The 25,593-nt window shown below is 48.9% G+C and overlaps 1 protein-coding gene across 1 annotated transcript in view; it reads left to right on the top strand.

Annotated features, from left to right (window-relative positions):
* Positions 1-25,593, top strand: part of LOC138280199 (tol-Pal system protein TolA-like) — a 689,969-nt gene that overhangs the window by 413,704 nt on the left and 250,672 nt on the right. Inside the window, exon 15 of the mRNA XM_069219461.1 lies at positions 23,173-23,290. Within this exon, the coding sequence (XP_069075562.1) occupies positions 23,173-23,290 (118 nt within the window). The remainder of the gene's footprint in view (positions 1-23,172; positions 23,291-25,593) is intronic.

Here is a 25,593-nt window from a genome sequence, read left to right as displayed (position 1 = left end):
CAATTGTAAACATAGCATCAGCAAAGGCAAAAAGTCAGGGGGCAACCATGCCAAGGAGGCATTTCCTTACAGGAGGCCCAAAACAAAAGCGTGTTCAGGAAGAGGGAGTAACACCCCCTCCCACAGGATGACCTGCTGATTAGCCTTCCTAAGGCAGAAGCATCAAAGGGCTGCCCTCTTTGAAATATGAATCGGTCTCCCCTCAGGAGGAGAAGCCACTCTTGTCCAGAACCCATTTGGCAACTGGCCAGGTGGGAAAATTAGCTAGTCAGGTAAGCATGCCACCCCCAGTCTGGTACCCTCCCTAAGGTGGGCTACTGCAAGGAGGACACAATATTTTAGAAGTAGCCATCTTGGTGATGGCATACTTTAGGAATTCCTGGACAGGGTTATACCCACTTCCTACAGGAAGTGGCCATATAGGGGGGGAGTGTAGTGTCCCGAAGAGTCAATAGCCTATTGGTTACTACCATACACATCTCTAACACCCCTAAATAGTATTTAGGGGAGCCCCTGGCAACAGGGAAGCAGATCCATGCTGCCCTAAAGGTCAGTTCAGAGACGCAAAAGGCAACAACTGAAGATCCTTGATGGATTTAGCACCAACCCTACCAGCCTGCGTGTGGACTACGACTGTTGTGAGAGAGATGCCTCGTTCTTGAGCTGCTGAAACTTCCAAAAGCCTGGGAAGACTGCCAGCCTTCACCCCAGCAGAAGGAACTCCTGTGGTGTAGCAGAGCAGCTCCCCTACATCTTTGCAGGAACCCAAGAACCACTGAAGAGTACCTAAAAACCATCAAACTGCCACCGGACAGCACCTGAGCCCCCTAGCCCATGATAAAGTGGTACGACAGTACCAACTTGGTCCCCAGCCTCTCCAGAAAGAAAGTCCATTGTGGGTTCCCCACTGTAACCCTCACACTGTCTACAGTCTATTTGTGCAGACGTCCTTCAACCACGAATGCCTCCTGTGATGGCAACCCTGATGGTCCTCTGCACCCAGACGCCCTGCACCAAGGAGAAGAGGACCACTGGTGTGTCTGCATCCCCCAGGCTTGTGAGACTTGATCCCACTTGTTGGTACACCTGACCTGGGTGTCCAGTCCATGCCTGCAGCCTGAACTGTGGGAACCTCTCCACCGTGACCGCAACCAGTGATGAACATACAACGGTCTAAGAACCCTCTGCATCGGGACACCCCAGACCGAGGAGAAGAGGACAGCTGGTGTCCCTACGTCCCCATGCATCGCAAGACCTAAACCCACTCTGTGGCTCATCTAAACAGGACGCCCAGTCCTAGCCTGCAACCTCTTTTCACAGTGACTGATCTCCATAGTTTGCAATATGCACTGAACGCTGTTTTGCACTCTGCAGTCGGCCGCCCTGTGCAACTGAGGGTGTTGAGTGCTGCCTTGAACCTTCTCCTCTACTCAACTTTAACCCCAGGATATTGGTCTTGTAAGTTGCTGTTTGCAGAACTTGTTCTTGTTCCCATAAGACAACACTACCGAACTAAGAAATTGCACTGTGTCCAATTGTTAAAGTAAAAAGAATTCCTATTTAAAAACGTACTTACCTGATTGAATTTTCTCTGATGCCTAAACATATAATTGTTGTGGATCGCATCCTTGAGTCGTGCGTCTCATTTATTGATTATTGCACTTTGGGAGTGCATAGCAAGCTCTGTCCACTAACTGGGGAACCCTTGGACCCTTTACACGGTACTCTCATACCAGAGGGCCAGCTTCCTACACTCAATCTTTGCTTTTGCAGTTCTATAGTGTCCTTCTTCGTAGGTGTAGGAAGCTGGCCTTATGTGTGGTGGGTACCTATGATACTCAAACCTTATATCCGGTCCAGTTATCCCCTCTTAGTGAAGTGTAGGCAGTTTCTAGAAGCCAGGCTGTCTTAGAGGTAGCTGTGGCTGAGCAGCCAAGGCTTAGCTAGGAGACATGCAAAGCTCAGAAAAACTCAGTTGTACAAAAATAAATGTACTTTATTTTTGGAACAAATCACCACAAAATACTAGAAAGGTAACCCACCTTAAGGAGGTAAGTAATACACTAAATATATACACTAGTAATCAGAAACCGGCATAGAAAAGGTTAGAAAACAGTGCAAATACCAAATAGTGTCCCTAGGGTGAGCACAAACCATATACTAAAAAAATGGAATGCGAATAAGGTACCCCCACCTAGGTAAGTAAAACATGTAGAGGGGGGCTGGGAGTACTGGAAAAACACAAAGGGAAGTTACACAATACCCCCCAGCAGTCAGGCATGCAGGTATAAAACACTGGATTGTCCCCAAACCACCCAAAAGGAGGAAAAGAGGAAAAAGAAGACAGGCAGAAAAGACTGCAAGAAAAATCAGCAGTGGATTCCTGAAGAAAGAAGACCTGTGAAGAGGGGGGACAAAGTCCAAGGGTCACAGTGGAGGCCAGGAGTAGGCGCTACTACCCACCCAGATGTGGATGCGGGAGTTGGTCGATGGTGAGGAAGAACAGGTCAGCATTGCAGCCCTGGAGCTGGAAAAGTGTTTCTGATGGATGCTGGATGACTGGTGTTGGTGCAGAAATTCCACCAACAAGCCTTGGCAAAGGCAAACTCGTGGTTAGTGGAAAAGAGGTGATGCCGGAGAACAGCAAGGCCCAGGAGGACTCAACCCTGGAGGGGGAGTCACAGGGGACCTTCAGCGTCGCAGAGAGTCCACAGGAGCAGAGGCAACACCCACAGGAGTCGCAGAAGAAGCCCACACAGCACTACAAAAGAAGATCTCACGCCGCAGGAGAACCTGGGGGCTGGGGCTACAGGTCGCCTGAAAGTCCCTTGGAGGAGATGCAAACAAGCCTTGGCAGCTGCAGGAGATGCGGTGCACGGGGGTACTGTAAAGAAATGGCTCCCTGTTGCAGTTAGCCCCCACTTTTTGCCTGATACTGATGCTGACTTGACTGAGAAGTGTGCTGGGACCCTGCTAACCAGGCCCCAGCACCAGTGTTCTTTCACCTAAAATGTACCATTGTTTCCACAATTGGCACAACCCTGGCACCTAGGTAAGTCCCTTGTAACTGGTACCCCTGGTACCAAGGGCCCTGATGCCAGGGAAGGTCTCTAAGGGCTGCAGCATGTCTTATGCCACCCTAGGGACCCCTCACTCAGCACAGACACACTGCTTGCCAGCTTGTGTGTGCTGATGGGGAGAAAATGACTAAGTCGACATGGCACTCCCCTCAGGGTGCCATGCCAACCTCCCACTGCCTGTGGCATAGGTAAGTCACCCCTCTAGTAGGCCTTACAGCCCTAAGGCAGGGTGCACTATACCACAGGTGAGGGCATATGTGCATGAGCACTATGCCCCTACAGTGTCTAAGCAAAACCTTAGACATTGTAAGTGCAGGGTAGCCAAGAGTATATGGGCTGGGAGTCTGTCAAAAACGAACTCCACAGCTCCATAATGGCTACACTGAATACTGGGAAGTTTAGTATCAAACTTCTCAGAATAATAAACCCACACTGATGCCAGTGTTGGATTTATTAAAAAATGCACACAGAGGGCATCTTAGAGATACCCCTGTATTTTACCCAATTGTTCAGTGCAGGACTGACTGGTCTGTGCCAGCCTGCTGCTGAGAGACGAGTGTCTGACCTCATGCGGTGAGAGCCTTTGTGCTCTCTGAGGACAGAAACAAAGCCTGCTCTGGGTGGAGGTGCTTCACACCTCCCCCCTGCAGGAACTGTAACACCTAGCAGTGAGCTTCAAAGGCTCAAGCTTCGTGTTACAATGCCCCAGGGCACTCCTGCTAGTGGAGTTGCCCGCCTCCTGGACCCAGCCCCCACTTTTGGCGGCAAGTCCAGGAGAGATAATGAGAAAAACAAGGAGGAGTCACTGGCCAGTCAGGACAGCCCCTAAGGTGTCCTGAGCTGAGGTGACTCTGACTTTTAGAAATCCTCCATCTTGTAGAAGGAGGATTCCCCCAATAGGATTTAGGGATGTGACCCCCTCCCCTTGGGAGGAGGCACAAAGAGGGTGTACCCACCCTCAGGGCTAGTAGCCATTGGCTACTAACCCCCCAGACCTAAACACGCCCTTAAATTTAGTATTTAAGGGTGTAAGGAAATGCCTCCTTGGCATGGTTGCCCCCTGACTTTTTTCCTTTGCTGATGCTATGTTTACAATTGAAAGTGTGCTGAGGCCTGCTAACCAGGCCCCAGCACCAGTGTTCTTTCCCTAACCTGTACTTTTGTATCCACAATTGGCAGACCCTGGCATCCAGATAAGTCCCTTGTAACTGGTACTTCTAGTACCAAGGGCCCTGATGCCAAGGAAGGTCTCTTAGGGCTGCAGCATGTCTTATGCCACCCTGGAGACCTCTCACTCAGCACAGACACACTGCTTACCAGCTTGTGTGTGCTAGTGAGGACAAAACGAGTAAGTCGACATGGCACTCCCCTCAGGGTGCCATGCCAGCCTCTCACTGCCTATGCAGTATAGGTAAGACACCCCTCTAGCAGGCCTTCCAGCCCTAAGGCAGGGTGCACTATACCATAGGTGAGGGTACCAGTGCATGAGCATGGTACCCCTACAGTGTCTAAACAAAACCTTAGACATTGTAAGTGCAGGGTAGCCATAAGAGTATATGGTCTGGGAGTCTGTCAAACACGAACTCCACAGCACCATAATGGCTACACTGAAAACTGGGAAGTTTGGTATCAAACTTCTCAGCACAATAAATGCACACTGATGCCAGTGTACATTTTATTGTAAAATACACCACAGAGGGCACCTTAGAGGTGCCCCCTGAAACTTAACCGACTATCTGTGTAGGCTGACTAGTTTTAGCAGCCTGCCACAAACCGAGACATGTTGCTGGCCCCATGGGGAGAGTGCCTTTGTCACTCTGAGGCCAGTAACAAAGCCTGCACTGGGTGGAGATGCTAACACCTCCCCCAGGCAGGAATTGTCACACCTGGCGGTGAGCCTCAAAGGCTCACCTCCTTTGTGCCAACCCAGCAGGACACTCCAGCTAGTGGAGTTGCCCGCCCCCTCCGGCCAGGCCCCACTTTTGGCGGCAAGGCCGGAGAAAATAATGAGAAAAACAAGGAGGAGTCACTGGCCAGTCAGGACAGCCCCTAAGGTGTCCTGAGCTGAGGTGACTCTAACTTTTAGAAATCCTCCATCTTGCAGATGGAGGATTCCCCCAATAGGGTTAGGATTGTGACCCCCTCCCCTTGGGAGGAGGCACAAAGAGGGTGTACCCACCCTCAGGGCTAGTAGCCATTGGCTACTAACCCCCCAGACCTAAACACGCCCTTAAATTTAGTATTTAAGGGCTACCCTGAACCCTAGAAAATCAGATTCCTGCAACTACAAGAAGAAGGACTGCCTAGCTGAAAACCCCTGCAGAGGAAGACCAGAAGACGACAACTGCCTTGGCTCCAGAAACTCACCGGCCTGTCTCCTGCCTTCCAAAGATCCTGCTCCAGCGACGCCTTCCAAAGGGACCAGCGACCTCGACACCCTCTGAGGACTGCCCCTGCTTCGAAAAGACAAGAAACTCCCGAGGACAGCGGACCTGCTCCAAGAAAAGCTGCAACTTTGTTTCCAGCAGCTTTAAAGAACCCTGCAAGCTCCCCGCAAGAAGCGTGAGACTTGCAACACTGCACCCGGCGACCCCGACTCGGCTGGTGGCGATCCAACACCTCAGGAGGGACCCCAGGACTACTCTGATACTGTGAGTACCAAAACCTGTCCCCCCTGATCCCCCACAGCGCCGCCTGCAGAGGGAATCCCGAGGCTTCCCCTGACCGCGACTCTTTGAACCTAAAGTCCCGACGCCTGGGAGAGACCCTGCACCCGCAGCCCCCAGGACCTGAAGGACCGGACTTTCACTGGAGGAGTGACCCCCAGGAGTCCCTCTCCCTTGACCAAGTGGAGGTTTCCCCGAGGAACCCCCCCCTTGCCTGCCTACAGCGCTGAAGAGATCCCTAGATCTCCCATTGACTTCCATTACAAACCCGACGCTTGTTTCTACACTGCACCCGGCCGCCCCCGCGCTGCTGAGGGTGAAATTTCTGTGTGGACTTGTGTCCCCCCCGGTGCCCTACAAAACCCCCCTGGTCTGCCCTCCGAAGACGCGGGTACTTACCTGCAAGCAGACCGGAACCGGGGCACCCCCTTCTCTCCATTCTAGCCTATGTGTTCTGGGCACCACTTTGAACTCTGCACCTGACCGGCCCTGAGCTGCTGGTGTGGTGACTTTGGGGTTGCTCTGAACCCCCAACGGTGGGCTACCTTGGACCAAGAACTAAGCCCTGTAAGTGTCTTACTTACCTGGTTAACCTAACAAATACTTACCTCCCCTAGGAACTGTGAAAATTGCACAAAGTGTCCACTTTTAAAACAGCTATTTGTGAATAACTTGAAAAGTATACATGCAATTTTGATGATTTAAAGTTCCTAAAGTACTTACCTGCAATACCTTTCGAATGAGATATTACATGTAGAATTTGAACCTGTGGTTCTTAAAATAAACTAAGAAAAGATATTTTTCTATAACAAAACCTATTGGCTGGATTTGTCTCTGAGTGTGTGTACCTCATTTATTGTCTATGTGTATGTACAACAAATGCTTAACACTACTCCTTGGATAAGCCTACTGCTCGACCACACTACCACAAAATAGAGCATTAGTATTATCTATTTTTACCACTATTTTACCTCTAAGGGGAACCCTTGGACTCTGTGCATGCTATTCCTTACTTTGAAATAGCACATACAGAGCCAACTTCCTACAAAGGGCTACCCTGAACCCTAGAAAATTAGATTCCTGCAACAACAAGAAGGACTGCCCAGCTGAAAACCCCTGCAGAGGAAGACCAGAAGACAACAACTGCCTTGGCTCCAGAAACTCACCGGCCTGTCTCCTGCCTTCCAAAGAACTCTGCTCCAGCGACGCCTTCCAAAGGGACCAGCGACCTCCGAATCCTCTGAGGACTGCCCTGCTTCGACGACGACAAGAAACTCCCGAGGACAGCGGACCTGCTCCAAAAAGACTGCAACTTTGTTTCAAGAAGCAGCTTTAAAGAACCCTGCAACTCCCCGCAAGAAGCGTGAGACTTGCAACACTGCACCCGGCGACCCCGACTCGGCTGGTGGAGAACCAACACCTCAGGGAGGACCCCCGGACTACTCTACGACTGTGAGTACCAAAACCTGTCCCCCCTGAGCCCCCACAGCGCCGCCTGCAGAGGGAACCCCGAGGCTTCCCCTGACCGCGACTCTCTGAAACCTAAGTCCCGACGCCTGGGAAAGACCCTGCACCGCAGCCCCCAGGACCTGAAAGATCGGAACTCCAGTGCAGGAGTGACCCCCAGGAGGCCCTCTCCCTTGCCCAGGTGGTGGCTACCCCGAGGAGCCCCCCCCTTGCCTGCCTGCATCGCTGAAGAGACCCCTTGGTCTCCCATTGATTTACATTGGAAACCCGACGTGTGTTTGCACACTGCAAAGTTCCTAAAGTACCTACCTACCTGCAATACCTTTCATTTGAAGTATTACATGTAAAATTTGAACCTGTGGTTCTTAAAATAAACTAAGAAAATATATTTTTCTATACAAAAACCTATTGGCCTGGAATTGTCTCTGAGTGTGTGTTCCTCATTTATTGCTTGTGTGTGTACAACAAATGCTTAACACTACTCCTTTGATAAGCCTACTGCTCGACCACACTACCACAAAATAGAGCATTAGTATTATCTCTTTTTGCCACTATCTTACTTCTAAGGGGAACCCTTGGACTCTGTGCATACTATTCCTTACTTTGAAATTGTGCATACAGAGCCAACTTCCTACAACTGGCATCAGTGTGCATTTATTGTGCTGAGAAGTTTGATACCAAACTTCCCAGTTTTCAGTGTAGCCATTATGGTGTTGTGGAGTTCGTGCATGACAGACTCCCAGACCATATACTCTTATGGCTACCCTGCACTTACAATGTCTAAGGTTTTGCTTAGACACTGTAGGGGCACAGTGCTCATGCACTGGTGCCCTCACCTAGGGTATAGTGCACCCTGCCTTAGGGCTGTAAGGCCTGCTAGAGGGGTGACTTATCTATACTGCATAGGCAGTGTGAGGTTGGCATGGCACCCTGAGGGGAGTGCCATGTCGACATACTCGTTTTTTCCTCACCAGCACACACAAGCTGGCAAGCAGTGTGTCTGTGCTGAGTGAGGGGTCCCCTGGGTGGCATAAGCTATGCTGCAGCCCTTAGAGACCTTCCCTGGCATCAGGGCCCTTGGTACCAGGGGTACCAGTTACAAGGGACTTACCTGGATGCCAGGGTGTGCCAATTGTGTAAAACAAAAGTACAGGTTAGGGAAAGAACACTGGTGCTGGGGCCTGGTTAGCAGGCCTCAGCACACTTTCAAATCAAATCAAAACATAGCATCAGCAAAGGCAAAAAGTCAGGGGGTAACCATGCCAAGGAGGCATTTCCTTACACCTACCTACAACTGTGCCTAGCTGCAACAAAGAGCTTTTGGTTCTAGTAATAAAGTGACAAATATGTTTTTGCTATATAAAAGCATTGGCCTGGATTTAGTCATTGAGGGTGTCTAATTTCTTGACTGTGTGTGTACAAAAAATGGTTTGCACTACCCTCTGATAAGCCTAACTGCTCGACCCCACTACCACAAAAGAGAGCAATAGTATTATCTAGTTTAGCCTCACTTGAGCCTCTGGGGAAACCCTTGACTCTGTGCACACGCTTCCTCATTTTAGTATTGTATATACAGAGCCATTTTCCTACAGAGGGCACCAAATGTGCCCTTAAAAGCCGTCTGGTATAGTGGAGAGGCCATCCCAGACTGAAGGCACCTAGTTATAAAGGAGAGGACGTCACACCTTCTTCCTACAGGAAACTTTGTTCTGCATTCCCCCTACTCGAGCTGGATAAGCAGCAGGAGGGCAGAACAGTGTCTTGGGGTCTGCAGTAGTGTGGGCTGTCGGGCAGACCCATGAAGGCTGTAGAGGTAGATTTGGGTATCCTCTATGGAACCCCCAGAGTACATAGTATCATGCAACTAACACTGGAATCGGTGTTGTTGCATGATCCTTACATGTTTGATACCAAATATGCCTAGGTGCAGGGAAACCATTATGTAGTTGGACTACTCGTACTGACCAGCGTCCACTACATGTCTTAAAATGGCTTCCTAACACTTAAAAATCCCAGAGAATGGAGTCTATTCATAAACAGCCTGGTTATCCTCCTGAATATCAGAGGACTGGCTGGTAGTAGGTGATTGTGGAATTTGAGGCATTTTAAGATAAATTGTTTTTATAATCGAAGACTTGAAGGGAGTAGCCCTGTGGCTTTATGCAAAATGAAGCTACCCAAGATGAGGGCTGCGTGTGTGAGACTCCTGTCATGTGCAGCCCAGTAACTGCACACAGCTAGCTAGCCTGACACAGAGAGGACTCTGCAGGAGACGATATTGACATAATACAAAAAAGTCTGTGTTGGTTACTGTTCTGCCGTGACACTCCATTACATACCCATGGGAAAGCTTGCCTTAGAATGCAACTGTCCTTCCCCTTTGGCCTACGCAAACCAGTGAAATATCAAGCTGCGGTGTAATCTGTATGCCAAACCTAATGCGAGAGTTCCCTGAAGAAATCTGTAGAATTTGATTCCTCCAGTATTGTCATATTTCTCTCGCTCAGGATTAAAGCCCAGGGCTTTTATCACCCTGCTGTGCCAAGTTAATTACATTTCTCTCCTGTAGCAGGAACAAAGGCCTCCCCACACAAACACTAAGGGGGAGCAAATAACACTTCCCTTAACTTAAGGGGTGGGGATGAAGGATCTGTATCAGTCAATCAATCAGCTATTACCCTTTACCGATAATGGGCCTTCCAAGCCCACTTAACAAAGAAGGAAGCTCTGACCTAAGGAGCTACAGAAGTGGCTTCCTTTAAAGATTTAGTCAGAAAGCCCCCAGTAGTGGTCAGCGAGGGGCAGAGCTGAGGCCCCCACAGCAGATGTGACTAGTGACTCTTTGGTGACGACATTTTGAAATGTTACAGCAGGCTGTGCAGGATAGTTTGGACGGGGTGGAGAGGTGATGTGGCACACCAGAATAGTGTTCTGAAACCTCCTGTCCTGACTAAAAAGGTTTTGTGCAAGATTGGTTGTGATTTTCTGCTGTACACTGGGACTGGACACAAGAGCCATGGACAACTGGATAGAGGACCTCCCCGATATCCATCTGGAGTAAAGACTCTGATTGCAGTTTGTAGGAAGTTGGCTCTGTATGCCCTATTTCAAAGTAAGGAATAGTATGCACAGAGTCCAAGGGTTCCCCTTAGAGGTAAGTGTAGGAAGTTGGCTCTGTATGTGCTATTTCAAAGTAAGGAATAGCATGCACAGAGTCCAAGGGTTCCCCTTAGAGGTAAAATAGTGGTAAAAATAGATAATACTAATGCTCTATTTTGTGGTAGTGTGGTCGAGCAGTAGGCTTATCCAAGGAGTAGTGTTAAGCATTTGTTGTACATACACATAGACAATAAATGAGGTACACACACTCAGAGACAAATCCAGCCAATAGGTTTTGTTATAGAAAAATATCTTTTCTTAGTTTATTTTAAGAACCACAGGTTCAAATTTAACATGTAATATCTTGTTTGAAAGGTATTGCAGGTAAGTACATTAGGAACTTTGAATCATTTCAATTGCATGTATACTTTTCAAGTTATTCACAAATAGCTATTTCAAAAGTGGACACAGTGCAATTTTCACAGTTCCTGGGGGAGGTAAGTTTTTGTTAGTTTTACCAGGTAAGTAAGACACTTACAGGGTTCAGTTCTTGGTCCAAGGTAGCCCACCGTTGGGGGTTCAGAGCAACCCCAAAGTCACCACACCAGCAGCTCAGGGCCGGTCAGGTGCAGAGTTCAAAGTGGTGCCCAAAACGCATAGGCTAGAATGGAGAGAAGGGGGTGCCCCGGTTCCGGTCTGCTTGCAGGTAAGTACCCGCGTCTTCGGAGGGCAGACCAGGGGGGTTTTGTAGGGCACCGGGGGGGGACACAAGCCCACACAGAAATTTCACCCTCAGCGGCGCGGGGGCGGCCGGGTGCAGTGTAGAAACAAGCGTCGGGTTCGCAATGTTAGTCAATGAGTGTAAAGAAATGGCTCCCTGTTGCAGTTACCCCCCACTTTTTGCCTGATACTGATGCTGACTTGACTGAAAAGTGTGCTGGGACCCTGCTAACCAGGCCCCAGCACCAGTGTTCTTTCACCTAAAATGTACCATTGATCCCACAATTGGCACACCCTGGCATCCAGATAAGTCCCTTGTAACTGGTACCTCTGGTACCAAGGGCCCTGATGCCAGGGAAGGTCTCTAAGGGCTGCAGCATGCATTATGCCACCCTAGAGACCCCTCACTCAGCACAGCCACACTGCTTACAAGCCTGTGTGTACTAGTGAGAACAAAATGAGTAAGTCGACATGGCACTCCCCTCAGGGTACCATGCCAGCCTCTCACTGCCTATGCAGTATAGATAAGACACCCCTCTAGCAGGCCTTACAGCCCTAAGGCAGGGTGCACTATACCATAGGTGAGGGTACCAGTGCATGAGCATGGTACCCCTACAGTGTCTAAACAAAACCTTAGACATTGTAAGTGCAGGGTAGCCATAAGAGTATATGGTCTGGGAGTTTGTCAAACACGAACTCCACAGCACCATAATGGCTACACTGAAAACTGGGAAGTTTGGTGTCAAACTTCTCAGCACAATAAATGCACACTGATGCCAGTGTACATTTTATTGTAAAATACACCACAGAGGGCACCTTAGAGGTGCCCCCTGAAACTTAACCGACTATCTGTGTAGGCTGACTAGTTTTAGCAGCCTGCCACAAACCGAGACATGTTGCTGGCCCCATGGGGAGAGTGCCTTTGTCACTCTGAGGCCAGTAACAAAGCCTGCACTGGGTGGAGATGCTAACACCTCTCCCAGGCAGGAATTGTCACACCTGGCGGTGAGCCTCAAAGGCTCACCCCCTTTGTGCCAACCCAGCAGGACACTCCAGCTAGTGGAGTTGCCCGCCCCCTCCGGCCAGGCCCCACTTTTGGCGGCAAGGCCGGAGAAAATAATGAGAATAACAAGGAGGAGTCACTGGCCAGTCAGGACAGCCCCTAAGGTGTCCTGAGCTGAGGTGACTCTAACTTTTAGAAATCCTCCATCTTGCAGATGGAGGATTCCCCCAATAGGGTTAGGATTGTGACCCCCTCCCCTTGGGAGGAGGCACAAAGAGGGTGTACCCACCCTCAGGGCTAGTAGCCATTGGCTACTAACCCCCCAGACCTAAACACGCCCTTAAATTTAGTATTTAAGGGCTACCCTGAACCCTAGAAAATTAGATTCCTGCAACAACAAGAAGAAGGACTGCCCAGCTGAAAACCCCTGCAGCGGAAGACCAGAAGACGACAACTGCCTTGGCTCCAGAAACTCACCGGCCTGTCTCCTGCCTTCCAAAGATCCTGCTCCAGCGACGCCTTCCAAAGGGACCAGCGACCTCGACATCCTCTGAGGACTGCCCCTGCTTCGAAAAGACAAGAAACTCCCGAGGACAGCGGACCTGCTCCAAGAAAAGCTGCAACTTTGTTTCCAGCAACTTTAAAGAACCCTGCAAGCTCCCCGCAAGAAGCGTGAGACTTGCAACACTGCACCCGACGACCCCGACTCGGCTGGTGGCGACCCAACACCTCAGGAGGGACCCCAGGACTACTCTGATACTGTGAGTACCAAAACCTGTCCCCCCTGAGCCCCCACAGCGCCGCCTGCAGAGGGAATCCCGAGGCTTCCCCTGACCGCGACTCCTTGAACCTAAAGTCCCGACGCCTGGGAGAGACCCTGCACCCGCAGCCCCCAGGACCTGAAGGACCGGACTTTCACTGGAGAAGTGACCCCCAGGAGTCCCTCTCCCTTGCCCAAGTGGAGGTTTCCCCGAGGAATCCCCCCCTTGCCTGCCTGCAGCGCTGAAGAGATCCCGAGATCTCTCATAGACTAACATTGCGAACCCGACGCTTGTCTCTACACTGCACCCGGCCGCCCCCGCGCCGCTGAGGGTGAAATTTCTGTGTGGGCTTGTGTCCCCCCCCGGTGCCCTACAAAACCCCCCTGGTCTGCCCTCCGAAGACGCGGGTACTTACCTGCAAGCAGACCGGAACCGGGGCACCCCCTTCTCTCCATTCTAGCCTATGCGTTTTGGGCACCACTTTGAACTCTGCACCTGACCGGCCCGGAGCTGCTGGTGTGGTGACTTTGGGGTTGCTCTGAACCCCCAACGGTGGGCTACCTTGGACCAAGAACTGAACCCTGTAAGTGTCCTACTTACCTGGTAAAACTAACAAAAACTTACCTCCCCCAGGAACTGTGAAAATTGCACTAAGTGTCCACTTTTAAAACAGCTATTTGTCAATAACTTGAAAAGTATACATGCAATTTTGATGATTTGAAGTTCCTAAAGTACTTACCTGCAATACCTTTCGAATGAGCTATTACATGTAGAATTTGAACCTGTGGTTCTTAAAATAAACTAAGAAAAGATATTTTTCTATATAAAAACCTATTGGCTGGATTTGTCTCTGAGTGTGTGTACCTCATTTATTGTCTATGTGTATGTACAACAAATGCTTAACACTACTCCTTGGATAAGCCTACTGCTCGACCACACTACCACAAAATAGAGCATTAGTATTATCTATTTTTACCACTATTTTACCTCTAAGGGGAACCCTTGGACTCTGTGCATGCTATTCCTTACTTTGAAATAGCACATACAGAGCCAACTTCCTACATTGGTGGATCAGCGGTGGGATACAAGACTTTGCATTTGCTGGACTACTCAGCCAATACCTGATCACACGACAAATTCCAAAATTGTCATTAGAAATTGATTTTTGCAATTTGAAAAGTTTTCTAAATTCTTAAAAGACCTGCTAGGGCCTTGTGTTAGATCCTGTTTAGCATTTCTTTTAGAGTTTAAAAGTTTGTTAAAAGTTTGAATTAGATTCTAGAACCAGTTTTAGTTTCTTAAAAAGTATTCCAACTTTTAGAAGCATAATGTCTAGCACAGATGTGAATGTGGTGGAACTCGACACCACACCTTACCTCCATCTACAGATGAGAGAGCTAAGGTCACTCTGTAAACTAAAGAAAATAACAATGGGCCCCAAACCTACCAAAATACAGCTCCAGGAGCTTTTGGCAGAGTTTGAAAAGGCCAACCCCTCTGAGGGTGGCAACTCAGAGGAAGAGGATAGTGACTTGGAGGACAATTCCCCCCTACCAGTCCTATCTAGGGAGAACAGGGTCCCTCAAACCCTGACTCCTAAAATAATAGTCAGAGATGCTGGTTCCCTCACAGGAGAGACCAACACCTCTGAAATCACTGAGGATAGCCCCAGTGAAGAGGACATCCAGTTAGCCAGGATGGCCAAAAGATTGGCTTTGGAAAGACAGATCCTAGCCATAGAGAGGGAAAGACAAGAGATGGGCCTAGGACCCATCAATGGTGGCAGCAACATAAATAGGGTCAGAGATTCTCCTGACATGTTGAAAATCCCCAAAGGGATTGTAACTAAATATGAAGATGGTGATGACATCACCAAATGGTTCACAGCTTTTGAGAGGGCTTGTGTAACCAGAAAAGTGAACAGATCTCACTGGGGTGCTCTCCTTTGGGAAATGTTCACAGGAAAGTGTAGGGATAGACTCCTCACACTCTCTGGACAAGATGCAGAATCTTATGACCTCATGAAGGGTACCCTGATTGAGGGCTTTGGATTCTCCACTGAGGAGTATAGAATTAGATTCAGGGGGGCTCAAAAATCCTCGAGCCAGACCTGGGTTGACTTTGTAGACTACTCAGTGAAAACACTAGATGGTTGGTTAACTGGAAATGAAGTGTGTGACTATGTTGGGCTTTATAATTTGTTTATGAAAGAACACATTTTAAGTAACTGCTTCAATGAAAAGTTGCATCAGTATCTGGTAGACCTAGGTCCAATTTCTCCCCAAGAATTGGGAAAGAAGGCAGACCACTGGGTCAAGACTAGGGTAACCAAAACTTCCACTGGGGGTGACCAAAAGAAAGGGGTTACAAAAACTCCCCAGGAGAAAGTGGGTGACACTAGAAACAAAGAAAAAGAGTCCTCTGTAGGCCCCCAAAAACCAGAACAGGTGGGTGGGCCCCAAGACACAACCCAAAACAAAGGTGGGTACCAGGGTAAGAACTGGGATGCCACTAAGGCATGGTGCCACAACTGTAAACAGTCTGGGCACCACACCAAGGACACTTCTTGTCCCAAAAACAAACCCCAGAACAAAATTCCAGGGGTAACCAGTGTAGCCATTGGAGATGACTCCTCAGATGAGGAGGTCTTCATAGCTTTCAACTGGAAAATGGGCCCTACAGGTGAGTTGGAGATTCCAGAGGGAAGTAGACACTTCCACCACCTACAGGTGAATGGAATCCCAGCCACTGCCCTGAGAGACACTTGTGCCAGTCACACTATTGTGCATGACAGGCTGGTGCTCTCAAACCAGTACATCCCAGGTGAGATGGCCAGAGTAAGAGTTAGCCCAGACAGGGTCACTAATAGGCCTGTGGCTCTTGTGCCCATAGAAGTGGGTGGAACTTTTAGCTGGAGAAGGGTGGTAGTCAGTACAGACCTCCCCCTTGATTGTCTCCTTGGAAATGACTACCCAGAGGTTAGTCAGAGCCTAAGAGAAGAACTGGTCCAGGGCCAGTCCTCTCCCAAGGATTCTGGAGTGCCTGCCTCTGCAGTAAATGCAAGTAGGCCCCAGAAGAAAAAGAAAAGGAAACAGAGTAGGAAAGGTGGACAACCTTTAGCCAAGGTTCCAGCAAGCCAAGGAGATTCTGCTCCAGTAGGGGGGAACTCCAAAAATGGCTCTGATAAAGTCCAACCTGACCCACAAGAAGTCCTGGCTAGTCAGGCAACTGTTAAGCCTGAGTGGGTGGCCCCTCAGCTAACAGAAGAAAGAGTGGAAGAAGGGTGTTTACTACAAGATGTGGTAACCCCCCACTCTAATACAGCAGACAGGCACCCTGAACCCAAAGAAGCCTGTAACTTAGCCCCTTCCCTTGTAGGTGAAGAGCTAAAGGTGTGGTTCTGGGCACTGACAGCTGTCAGTGGCCTCTGCTGGGTGTTAGCCTTTATGGCTGCACTATCCTTGGCATGGTGGTCTGACCCCATGCCAAATAACAAGTTAGGCCCCCTGACCCTGTTGGTCATGGTGGGGTTACTCCAGCTCTGGGTAACCTCTTTGGGTAAGCTAGGGGTGACCCTGGCTAAGATAAGATTAGCAGAGGTGGATACCTCTGACCTCAAAATAAAGAGAATGGGTAAAGACATACAAAGCACAGACAAGAGGCAGTTCAGACTAGGTCCTATCACTGTGGAAGTGGGTCAGTTCCCCAGAGGGAATGACCTGAACAGGAGGATGTAAGGCAGAGTAGGCCCTGCAACAAACCAGCCATTTCCTCTACTCTTCCTCGCCTGACAGACTAGGAAGACTCTTCCAGCGTTGGCTGAGTCTCCTGGCCTGTGGGCTGGGGGGGGCTTGTGTAAAGAAATGGCTCCCTGTTGCAGTTACCCCCCACTTTTTGCCTGATACTGATGCTGACTTGACTGAGAAGTGTGCTGGGACCCTGCTAACCAGGCCCCAGCACCAGTGTTCTTTCACCTAAAATGTACCATTGATCCCACAATTGGCACACCCTGGCATCCAGATAAGTCCCTTGTAACTGGTACCTCTGGTACCAAGGGCCCTGATGCCAGGGAAGGTCTCTAAGGGCTGCAGCATGCATTATGCCACCCTAGAGACCCCTCACTCAGCACAGCCACACTGCTTACAAGCCTGTGTGTGCTAGTGAGAACAAAATGAGTAAGTCGACATGGCACTCCCCTCAGGGTACCATGCCAGCCTCTCACTGCCTATGCAGTATAGATAAGACACCCCTCTAGCAGGCCTTACAGCCCTAAGGCAGGGTGCACTATACCATAGGTGAGGGTACCAGTGCATGAGCATGGTACCCCTACAGTGTCTAAACAAAACCTTAGACATTGTAAGTGCAGGGTAGCCATAAGAGTATATGGTCTGGGAGTTTGTCAAACACGAACTCCACAGCACCATAATGGCTACACTGAAAACTGGGAAGTTTGGTGTCAAACTTCTCAGCACAATAAATGCACACTGATGCCAGTGTACATTTTATTGTAAAATACACCACAGAGGGCACCTTAGAGGTGCCCCCTGAAACTTAACCGACTATCTGTGTAGGCTGACTAGTTTTAGCAGCCTGCCACAAACCGAGACATGTTGCTGGCCCCATGGGGAGAGTGCCTTTGTCACTCTGAGGCCAGTAACAAAGCCTGCACTGGGTGGAGATGCTAACACCTCTCCCAGGCAGGAATTGTCACACCTGGCGGTGAGCCTCAAAGGCTCACCCCCTTTGTGCCAACCCAGCAGGACACTCCAGCTAGTGGAGTTGCCCGCCCCCTCCGGCCAGGCCCCACTTTTGGCGGCAAGGCCGGAGAAAATAATGAGAATAACAAGGAGGAGTCACTGGCCAGTCAGGACAGCCCCTAAGGTGTCCTGAGCTGAGGTGACTCTAACTTTTAGAAATCCTCCATCTTGCAGATGGAGGATTCCCCCAATAGGGTTAGGATTGTGACCCCCTCCCCTTGGGAGGAGGCACAAAGAGGGTGTACCCACCCTCAGGGCTAGTAGCCATTGGCTACTAACCCCCCAGACCTAAACACGCCCTTAAATTTAGTATTTAAGGGCTACCCTGAACCCTAGAAAATTAGATTCCTGCAACAACAAGAAGAAGGACTGCCCAGCTGAAAACCCCTGCAGCGGAAGACCAGAAGACGACAACTGCCTTGGCTCCAGAAACTCACCGGCCTGTCTCCTGCCTTCCAAAGATCCTGCTCCAGCGACGCCTTCCAAAGGGACCAGCGACCTCGACATCCTCTGAGGACTGCCCCTGCTTCGAAAAGACAAGAAACTCCCGAGGACAGCGGACCTGCTCCAAGAAAAGCTGCAACTTTGTTTCCAGCAACTTTAAAGAACCCTGCAAGCTCCCCGCAAGAAGCGTGAGACTTGCAACACTGCACCCGACGACCCCGACTCGGCTGGTGGCGACCCAACACCTCAGGAGGGACCCCAGGACTACTCTGATACTGTGAGTACCAAAACCTGTCCCCCCTGAGCCCCCACAGCGCCGCCTGCAGAGGGAATCCCGAGGCTTCCCCTGACCGCGACTCCTTGAACCTAAAGTCCCGACGCCTGGGAGAGACCCTGCACCCGCAGCCCCCAGGACCTGAAGGACCGGACTTTCACTGGAGAAGTGACCCCCAGGAGTCCCTCTCCCTTGCCCAAGTGGAGGTTTCCCCGAGGAATCCCCCCCCTTGCCTGCCCGCAGCGCTGAAGAGATCCCGAGATCTCTCATAGACTAACATTGCGAACCCGACGCTTGTCTCTACACTGCACCCGGCCGCCCCCGCGCCGCTGAGGGTGAAATTTCTGTGTGGGCTTGTGTCCCCCCCGGTGCCCTACAAAACCCCCCTGGTCTGCCCTCCGAAGACGCGGGTACTTACCTGCAAGCAGACCGGAACCGGGGCACCCCCTTCTCTCCATTCTAGCCTATGCGTTTTGGGCACCACTTTGAACTCTGCACCTGACCGGCCCGGAGCTGCTGGTGTGGTGACTTTGGGGTTGCTCTGAACCCCCAACGGTGGGCTACCTTGGACCAAGAACTGAACCCTGTAAGTGTCCTACTTACCTGGTAAAACTAACAAAAACTTACCTCCCCCAGGAACTGTGAAAATTGCACTAAGTGTCCACTTTTAAAACAGCTATTTGTGAATAATTTGAAAAGTATACATGCAATTTTTATGATTTGAAGTTCCTAAAGTACTTACCTGCAATACCTTTCGAATGAGCTATTACATGTAGAATTTGAACCTGTGGTTCTTAAAATAAACTAAGAAAATATATTTTTCTATATAAAAACCTATTGGCTGGATTTGTCTCTGAGTGTGTGTACCTCATTTATTGTCTATGTGTATGTACAACAAATGCTTAACACTACTCCTTGGATAAGCCTACTGCTCGACCACACTACCACAAAATAGAGCATTAGTATTATCTATTTTTACCACTATTTTACCTCTAAGGGGAACCCTTGGACTCTGTGCATGCTATTCCTTACTTTGAAATAGCACATACAGAGCCAACTTCCTACAATGAGAGATCAAGGGATCTCTTCAGCGCTGCAGGCAGGCAAGGGGGGGGTTCCTCGGGGAAACCTCCACTTGGGCAAGGGAGAGGGACTCCTGGGGGTCACTTCTGCAGTGAAAGTTCGGTCCTGGGGGCTGCGGGTGCAGGGTCTTTTCCAGGCGTCGGGACTTAGGTTTCAGAGAGTCGCGGTCAGGGGAAGCCTCGGGATTCCCTCTGCAGGCGGCGCTGTGGGGGCTCAGGGGGGACAGGTTTTGGTACTCAGTCGTAGAGTAGTCCGGGGGTCCTCCCTGAGGTGTTGGTTCTCCACCAGCCGAGTCGGGGTCGCCGGGTGCAGTGTTGCAAGTCTCACGCTTCTTGCGGGGAGATTGCAGGGTCTTTAAAGCTGCTCCTTGAAACAAAGTTGCAGTCTTTTTGGAGCAGGTCCGCTGTCCTCGGGAGTTTCTTGTCTTTTTCGAAGCAGGGCAGTCCTCAGAGGATTCAGAGGTCGCTGGTCCCTTGGAAGGCGTCGCTGGAGCAGAGTTCTTTGGAAGGCAGGAGACAGGCCGGTGAGTTTCTGGAGCCAAGGCAGTTGTTGTCTTCTGGTCTTCCTCTGCAGGGGTTTTCAGCTAGGCAGTCTGTAGGAAGTTGGCTCTGTATGTGCTATTTCAAAGTAAGGAATAGCATGCACAGAGTCCAAGGGTTCCCCTTAGAGGTAAAATAGTGGTAAAAATAGATAATACTAATGCTCTATTTTGTGGTAGTGTGGTCGAGCAGTAGGCTTATCCAAGGAGTAGTGTTAAGCATTTGTTGTACATACACACAGACAATAAATGAGGTACACACACTCAGAGACAAATCCAGCCAATAGGTTTTTGTATAGAAAAATATATTTTCTTAGTTTATTTTAAGAACCACAGGTTCAAATTCTACATGTAATATCTCATTCGAAAGGTATTGCAGGTAAGTACTTTAGGAACTTTAAATCATAAAAATTGCATGTATACTTTACAAGTTATTGACAAATAGCTGTTTTAAAAGTGGACACAGTGCAATTTTCACAGTTCCTGGGGGAGGTAAGTTTTTGTTAGTTTTACCAGGTAAGTAAGACACTTACAGGGTTCAGTTCTTGGTCCAAGGTAGCCCACCGTTGGGGGTTCAGAGCAACCCCAAAGTCACCACACCAGCAGCTCAGGGCCGGTCAGGTGCAGAGTTCAAAGTGGTGCCCAAAACACATAGGCTAGAATGGAGAGAAGGGGGTGCCCCGGTTCCGGTCTGCTTGCAGGTAAGTACCCGCGTCTTCGGAGGGCAGACCAGGGGGGTTTTGTAGGGCACCGGGGGGGACACAAGCCCACACAGAAATTTCACCCTCAGCAGCGCGGGGGCGGCCGGGTGCAGTGTAGAAACAAGCGTCGGGTTCGCAATGTTAGTCTATGAGAGATCTCGGGATCTCTTCAGCGCTGCAGGCAGGCAAGGGGGGGGTTCCTCGGGGAAACCTCCACTTGGGCAAGGGAGAGGGACTCCTGGGGGTCACTTCTGCAGTGAAAGTCCGGTCCTTCAGGTCCTGGGGGCTGCGGGTGCAGGGTCTCTCCCAGGCGTCGGGACTTAGGATTCAAAGAGTCGCGGTCAGGGGAAGCCTCGGGATTCCCTCTGCAGGCGGCGCTGTGGGGGCTCAGGGGGGACAGGTTTTGGTACTCACAGTATCAGAGTAGTCCTGGGGTCCCTCCTGAGGTGTTGGATCTCCACCAGCCGAGTCGGGGTCGCCGGGTGCAGTGTTGCAAGCCTCACGCTTCTTGCGGGGAGTTTGCAGGGTTCTTTCAAGGCTGCTGGAAACAAAGTTGCAGCCTTTCTTGGAGCAGGTCCGCTGTCCTCTGGAGTTTCTTGTCTTTTCGAAGCAGGGGCAGTCCTCAGAGGATGTCGAGGTCGCTGGTCCCTTTGGAAGGCGTCGCTGGAGCAGGATCTTTGGAAGGCAGGAGACAGGCCGGTGAGTTTCTGGAGCCAAGGCAGTTGTCGTCTTCTGGTCTTCCTCTGCAGGGGTTTTCAGCTAGGCAGTCCTTCTTCTTGTAGTTGCAGGAATCTCATTTTCTAGGGTTCAGGGTAGCCCTTAAATACTAAATTTAAGGGCGTGTTTAGGTCTGGGGGGTTAGTAGCCAATGGCTACTAGCCCTGAGGGTGGGTACACCCTCTTTGTGCCTCCTCCCAAGGGGAGGGGGTCCCAATCCTAACCCTATTGGGGGAATCCTCCATCTGCAAGATGGAGGATTTCTAAAAGTTAGAGTCACCTCAGCTCAGGACACCTTAGGGGCTGTCCTGACTGGCCAGTGACTCCTCCTTGTTGCTTTCTTTGTTCCCTCCAGCCTTGCCGCCAAAAGTGGGGGCCGTGGCTGGAGGGGGCGGGCAACTCCACTAAGCTGGAGTGCCCTGCTGGGCTTTGACAAAGGGGTGAGCCTTTGAGGCTCACCGCCAGGTGTCACAGCTCCTGCCTGGGGGAGGTGTTAGCATCTCCACCCAGTGCAGGCTTTGTTACTGGCCTCAGAGTGACAAAGGCACTCTCCCCATGGGGCCAGCAACATGTCTCTAGTGTGGCAGGCTGCTGGAACTAGTCAGCCTACACAGACAGTCGGTTAAGTTTCAGGGGGCACCTCTAAAGTGCCCTCTGGGGTGTATTTTGCAATAAAATGTACACTGGCATCAGTGTGCATTTATTGTGCTGAGAAGTTTGATACCAAACTTCCCAGTTTTCAGTGTAGCCATTATGGTGCTGTGGAGTTCGTGTTTGACAGAATCCCAGACCATATACTCTTATGGCTACCCTGCACTTACAATGTCTAAGGTTTTGTTTAGACACTGTAGGGGTACCATGCTCATGCACTGGTACCCTCACCTATGGTATAGTGCACCCTGCCTTAGGGCTGTAAGGCCTGCTAGAGGGGTGTCTTACCTATACTGCATAGGCAGTGAGAGGCTGGCATGGCACCCTGAGGGGAGTGCCATGTCGACTTACTCGTTTTGTCCTCACTAGCACACACAAGCTGGCAAGCAGTGTGTCTGTGCTGAGTGAGAGGTCTCCAGGGTGACATGCTGCAGCCCTTAGAGACCTTCCTTGGCATCAGGGCCCTTGGTACTAGAAGTACCAGTTACAAGGGACTTATCTGGATGCCAGGGTCTGCCAATTGTGGATACAAAAGTACAGGTTAGGGAAAGAACACTGGTGCTGGGGCCTGGTTAGCAGGCCTCAGCACACTTTCAATTGTAAACATAGCATCAGCAAAGGCAAAAAGTCAGGGGGCAACCATGCCAAGGAGGCATTTCCTTACATAGGGTGATTTATGTATAATACATGCAGTGACTTTCGCATGGCACAAAGAGTGTGCCATGTCCTGTTTTCACTGAGTGCTTGCACCCCTGACAAGCAGTCTGTGTTGGCAGGCTGTGTGCATTTTCTGTATGGGTCCTTTAGGGTGGCATAAGATATGATGCAGCCCTTATGGGACCCTCTTTAGTACCCATGCCCTAGGTACCATTAGCACTCTTTACTAGGGACTTACAGGGGTGCTAAAGTCCTGTGCCAGTTGTAAAACAATCATACATACCTTGTTTTAGGGGAAGGAACACTGTCAGTGGGGTCTAATTAGAAGGCCTCATTGCACTGTCAGTCGAAAGCCAGCATCTAGTAGTCCTAAATGGGGCAAAAAGTGTGGGGTGGGGGACATCCGCAAAGAAGTCCTATTTACTACTCCCATGTTAAAAAAAAAAAGTGCACCTTAATCTAAAGTCATATATTCTTTGTGCATGTTTTTGTATGTTCAACTGTATCCCAAATATTATTAGGAGGAAGAGTCACATTCTGTGTCTACATTTTAGGATGAAGCAAAGAAACGTGCGGAAGCAGAGAAACGTGCGGAAGCAGAAAAACGTGCCCAAGCTGAACGTGTGGCCAAGGCAAAGAGCCTGGCAGACTCCCTGACTCGAGGCAAAGACGGTATGCATTGATTGCTTACGACTTGTGCAGCTTTTCCCCAAGCAGATGGTGTTGGTAGGACAGCATTATTTCAAGGCGTGAAGCAGTTTTGTTTCTTTGTTACCCACTCTTAAAAGGGGTCAGGAACCTACCAGTAGATTATTTTGGGAGCTTTAGTTAAACTTTCTTGAAATGGTAAATCAGTATCCAGACTTATTATTTTTATTTCAAGGAGAAACAGTGTTCCCAGCATGACTCAGTTTATTTTTCCAGCTGGCTTGAATGTGCTTAACGTTTATCTAATCATACTTCGCTACACCCAGATTGGTTAATTGCCAGCTCTGTTTATTATATAGGTCTTTGCGTTACTTGTGTATCCTGCTTCTTCTTTAACTTAAGTATTATCTAGGACGTTGCATTATGTTGCTCTTTTGATTGATTTTTTTTTAAGTGGCTTTCTGTTTGGTCATCCATGAAGATTTCATTATACTGTTTTTTTTATTTTTATTTTTAGTTTTTTTTATTTTAATCCGAGTCCATAGTGGGAAGCTCTTTTTTTCTCGCATCATATTTTAAAGCAATATGGACATGTGATTCTCTTGCCGGATTCATCTAAGCTACTTTTCCACAGCAGCCAGTAGTATTGTGAGTGCTTGCTGTACTTCATATAATGGCCAGAATATATCTAAGAACATTATAAAATATTTTTTCTAACATATTCTTTATTCATCTGTTTGCTTTGCCACCAATTTTCATTCCCTTGAAGGATCCATTTCTGATTTTTCTCTGGTCTAATATGTGGCTCTTGAAGAAATACAATAATACAAGAGCTTTTAACATTTTTACAGTTTCTTTAGTGTGAATTTGAATTTCTACATTCCTTTTTTAACACGTGTGCTACTCTTTCTTCGACCATATTTCTAAACAGATTTTTTTTTTTTTTTTACACGTTTCTTCACTTGGATCTTCAAGATTGTATTAATACTTTTTGTTTAGTTCGTGTTTTTGTGTGGAGTTGACTGCTTTGGACTTCGACCTGGTGCTTCACTTCACAGAAAATGTTTTAAATGGCATGACAAAGGAAGATATTGTGTGCTGACTGGTATGAAACTGAAAAACCAAACGTGTGGCCTGATGAGGTGCATAAGTCTGGATGAGCATTCATTATTCTTCCTGGGTGGAATCGAAGCAGAAAGTGCAGTGTCATTTTTGTGCAGTTTCATTTTTCTACTTCCCTGCAGTACCTTTGCATTAATTCCAATGAAATTTGCTTTGTGCCGTGAGTCTATTTTCCGGAATCGTCCTAAGAGTTTTATGACTCCACTCGGCTCTTTTAACGGAAAGTGATGATGGCTGTGACCTTGTGTTAGAAGGGGTCTCAGATCAGTGGTTCTTTGCTTTGAAACATTGGGGTTTGCCACAGGACTTGTTAACATCATCGTACTTATGCACTGAGCTTCTTTCGTGCATTGCGCCTGTTTGACAGTTGATGGTTGTTCATCCCTCCCTAAAGGGTTTCAAAACCTGGCTGTTTCTGGGGTTTCATCACCTACTATTAGGTTTGTTAGTTGTGAGAGCAGATGAAGTTGCCTTGCACTGATTCTTTTGCTCCCCTATTTTCTGGTTGTATCAGAGGGATCTAAGTTGCTTCACTACACACTAAGTGTCAAGGTCTCTTCTTCACTCTGAACTTTGACTTGTGGTTTTTAATGCTGTGTTTTTTATGCCACTTTGTCTTTTGAATTACAGCCATTTTTGGTGCATTCATGATCCAAGTTTTGGCAGCACCTGACTTAATCTTGTCAAGTGTCTGTTTGATGCAACTGTATTTTTCTTGACTCTCTGATAATGCCTACTGCTTCCTACACTACTTCAAGAGTTTTTAACTTGAGTATTGGAAGTCAAAAGAAGGCAAAGATTCACTCTTAAGTGAATCTTAAAGTGGGGAAAAAGCTGACTATCAGAAACACCTCTAGTGCAACATGTAATTTTAGGACCAGAAGAGCACAATCTAAAGAATATAAAGAGGCAAGGAAGAAACAAAAAGAAAAAGGTCAGGAACCGGTCGAAGGGAAGGATCTAGCATTGTTGTGTCACATCAAGTGATTTTTCTGGTCCCCTTTTTATACCAATTTAAGAAGGAAGTCCTTTAGGAAAGAAAAAAATGTTTAGTAATTATCCTCTATGGTAGGGGAACAAATATTAACCAGCATAGCAACAAATGGTGACTCCCCAACTGGCAAACTTTTACTAGATTCCATGAGATTAAAATAACAAGGATCTTGATGAACCGGATAGTACACCTATTTCACCCCTAGTTGGTG

Source organism: Pleurodeles waltl, chromosome 2_2 (genome assembly GCF_031143425.1).
Source record: "Pleurodeles waltl isolate 20211129_DDA chromosome 2_2, aPleWal1.hap1.20221129, whole genome shotgun sequence".
NCBI classification, from domain to species: domain Eukaryota; kingdom Metazoa; phylum Chordata; class Amphibia; order Caudata; family Salamandridae; genus Pleurodeles; species Pleurodeles waltl.
This window is presented reverse-complemented; position numbering and strand designations above follow the sequence as displayed.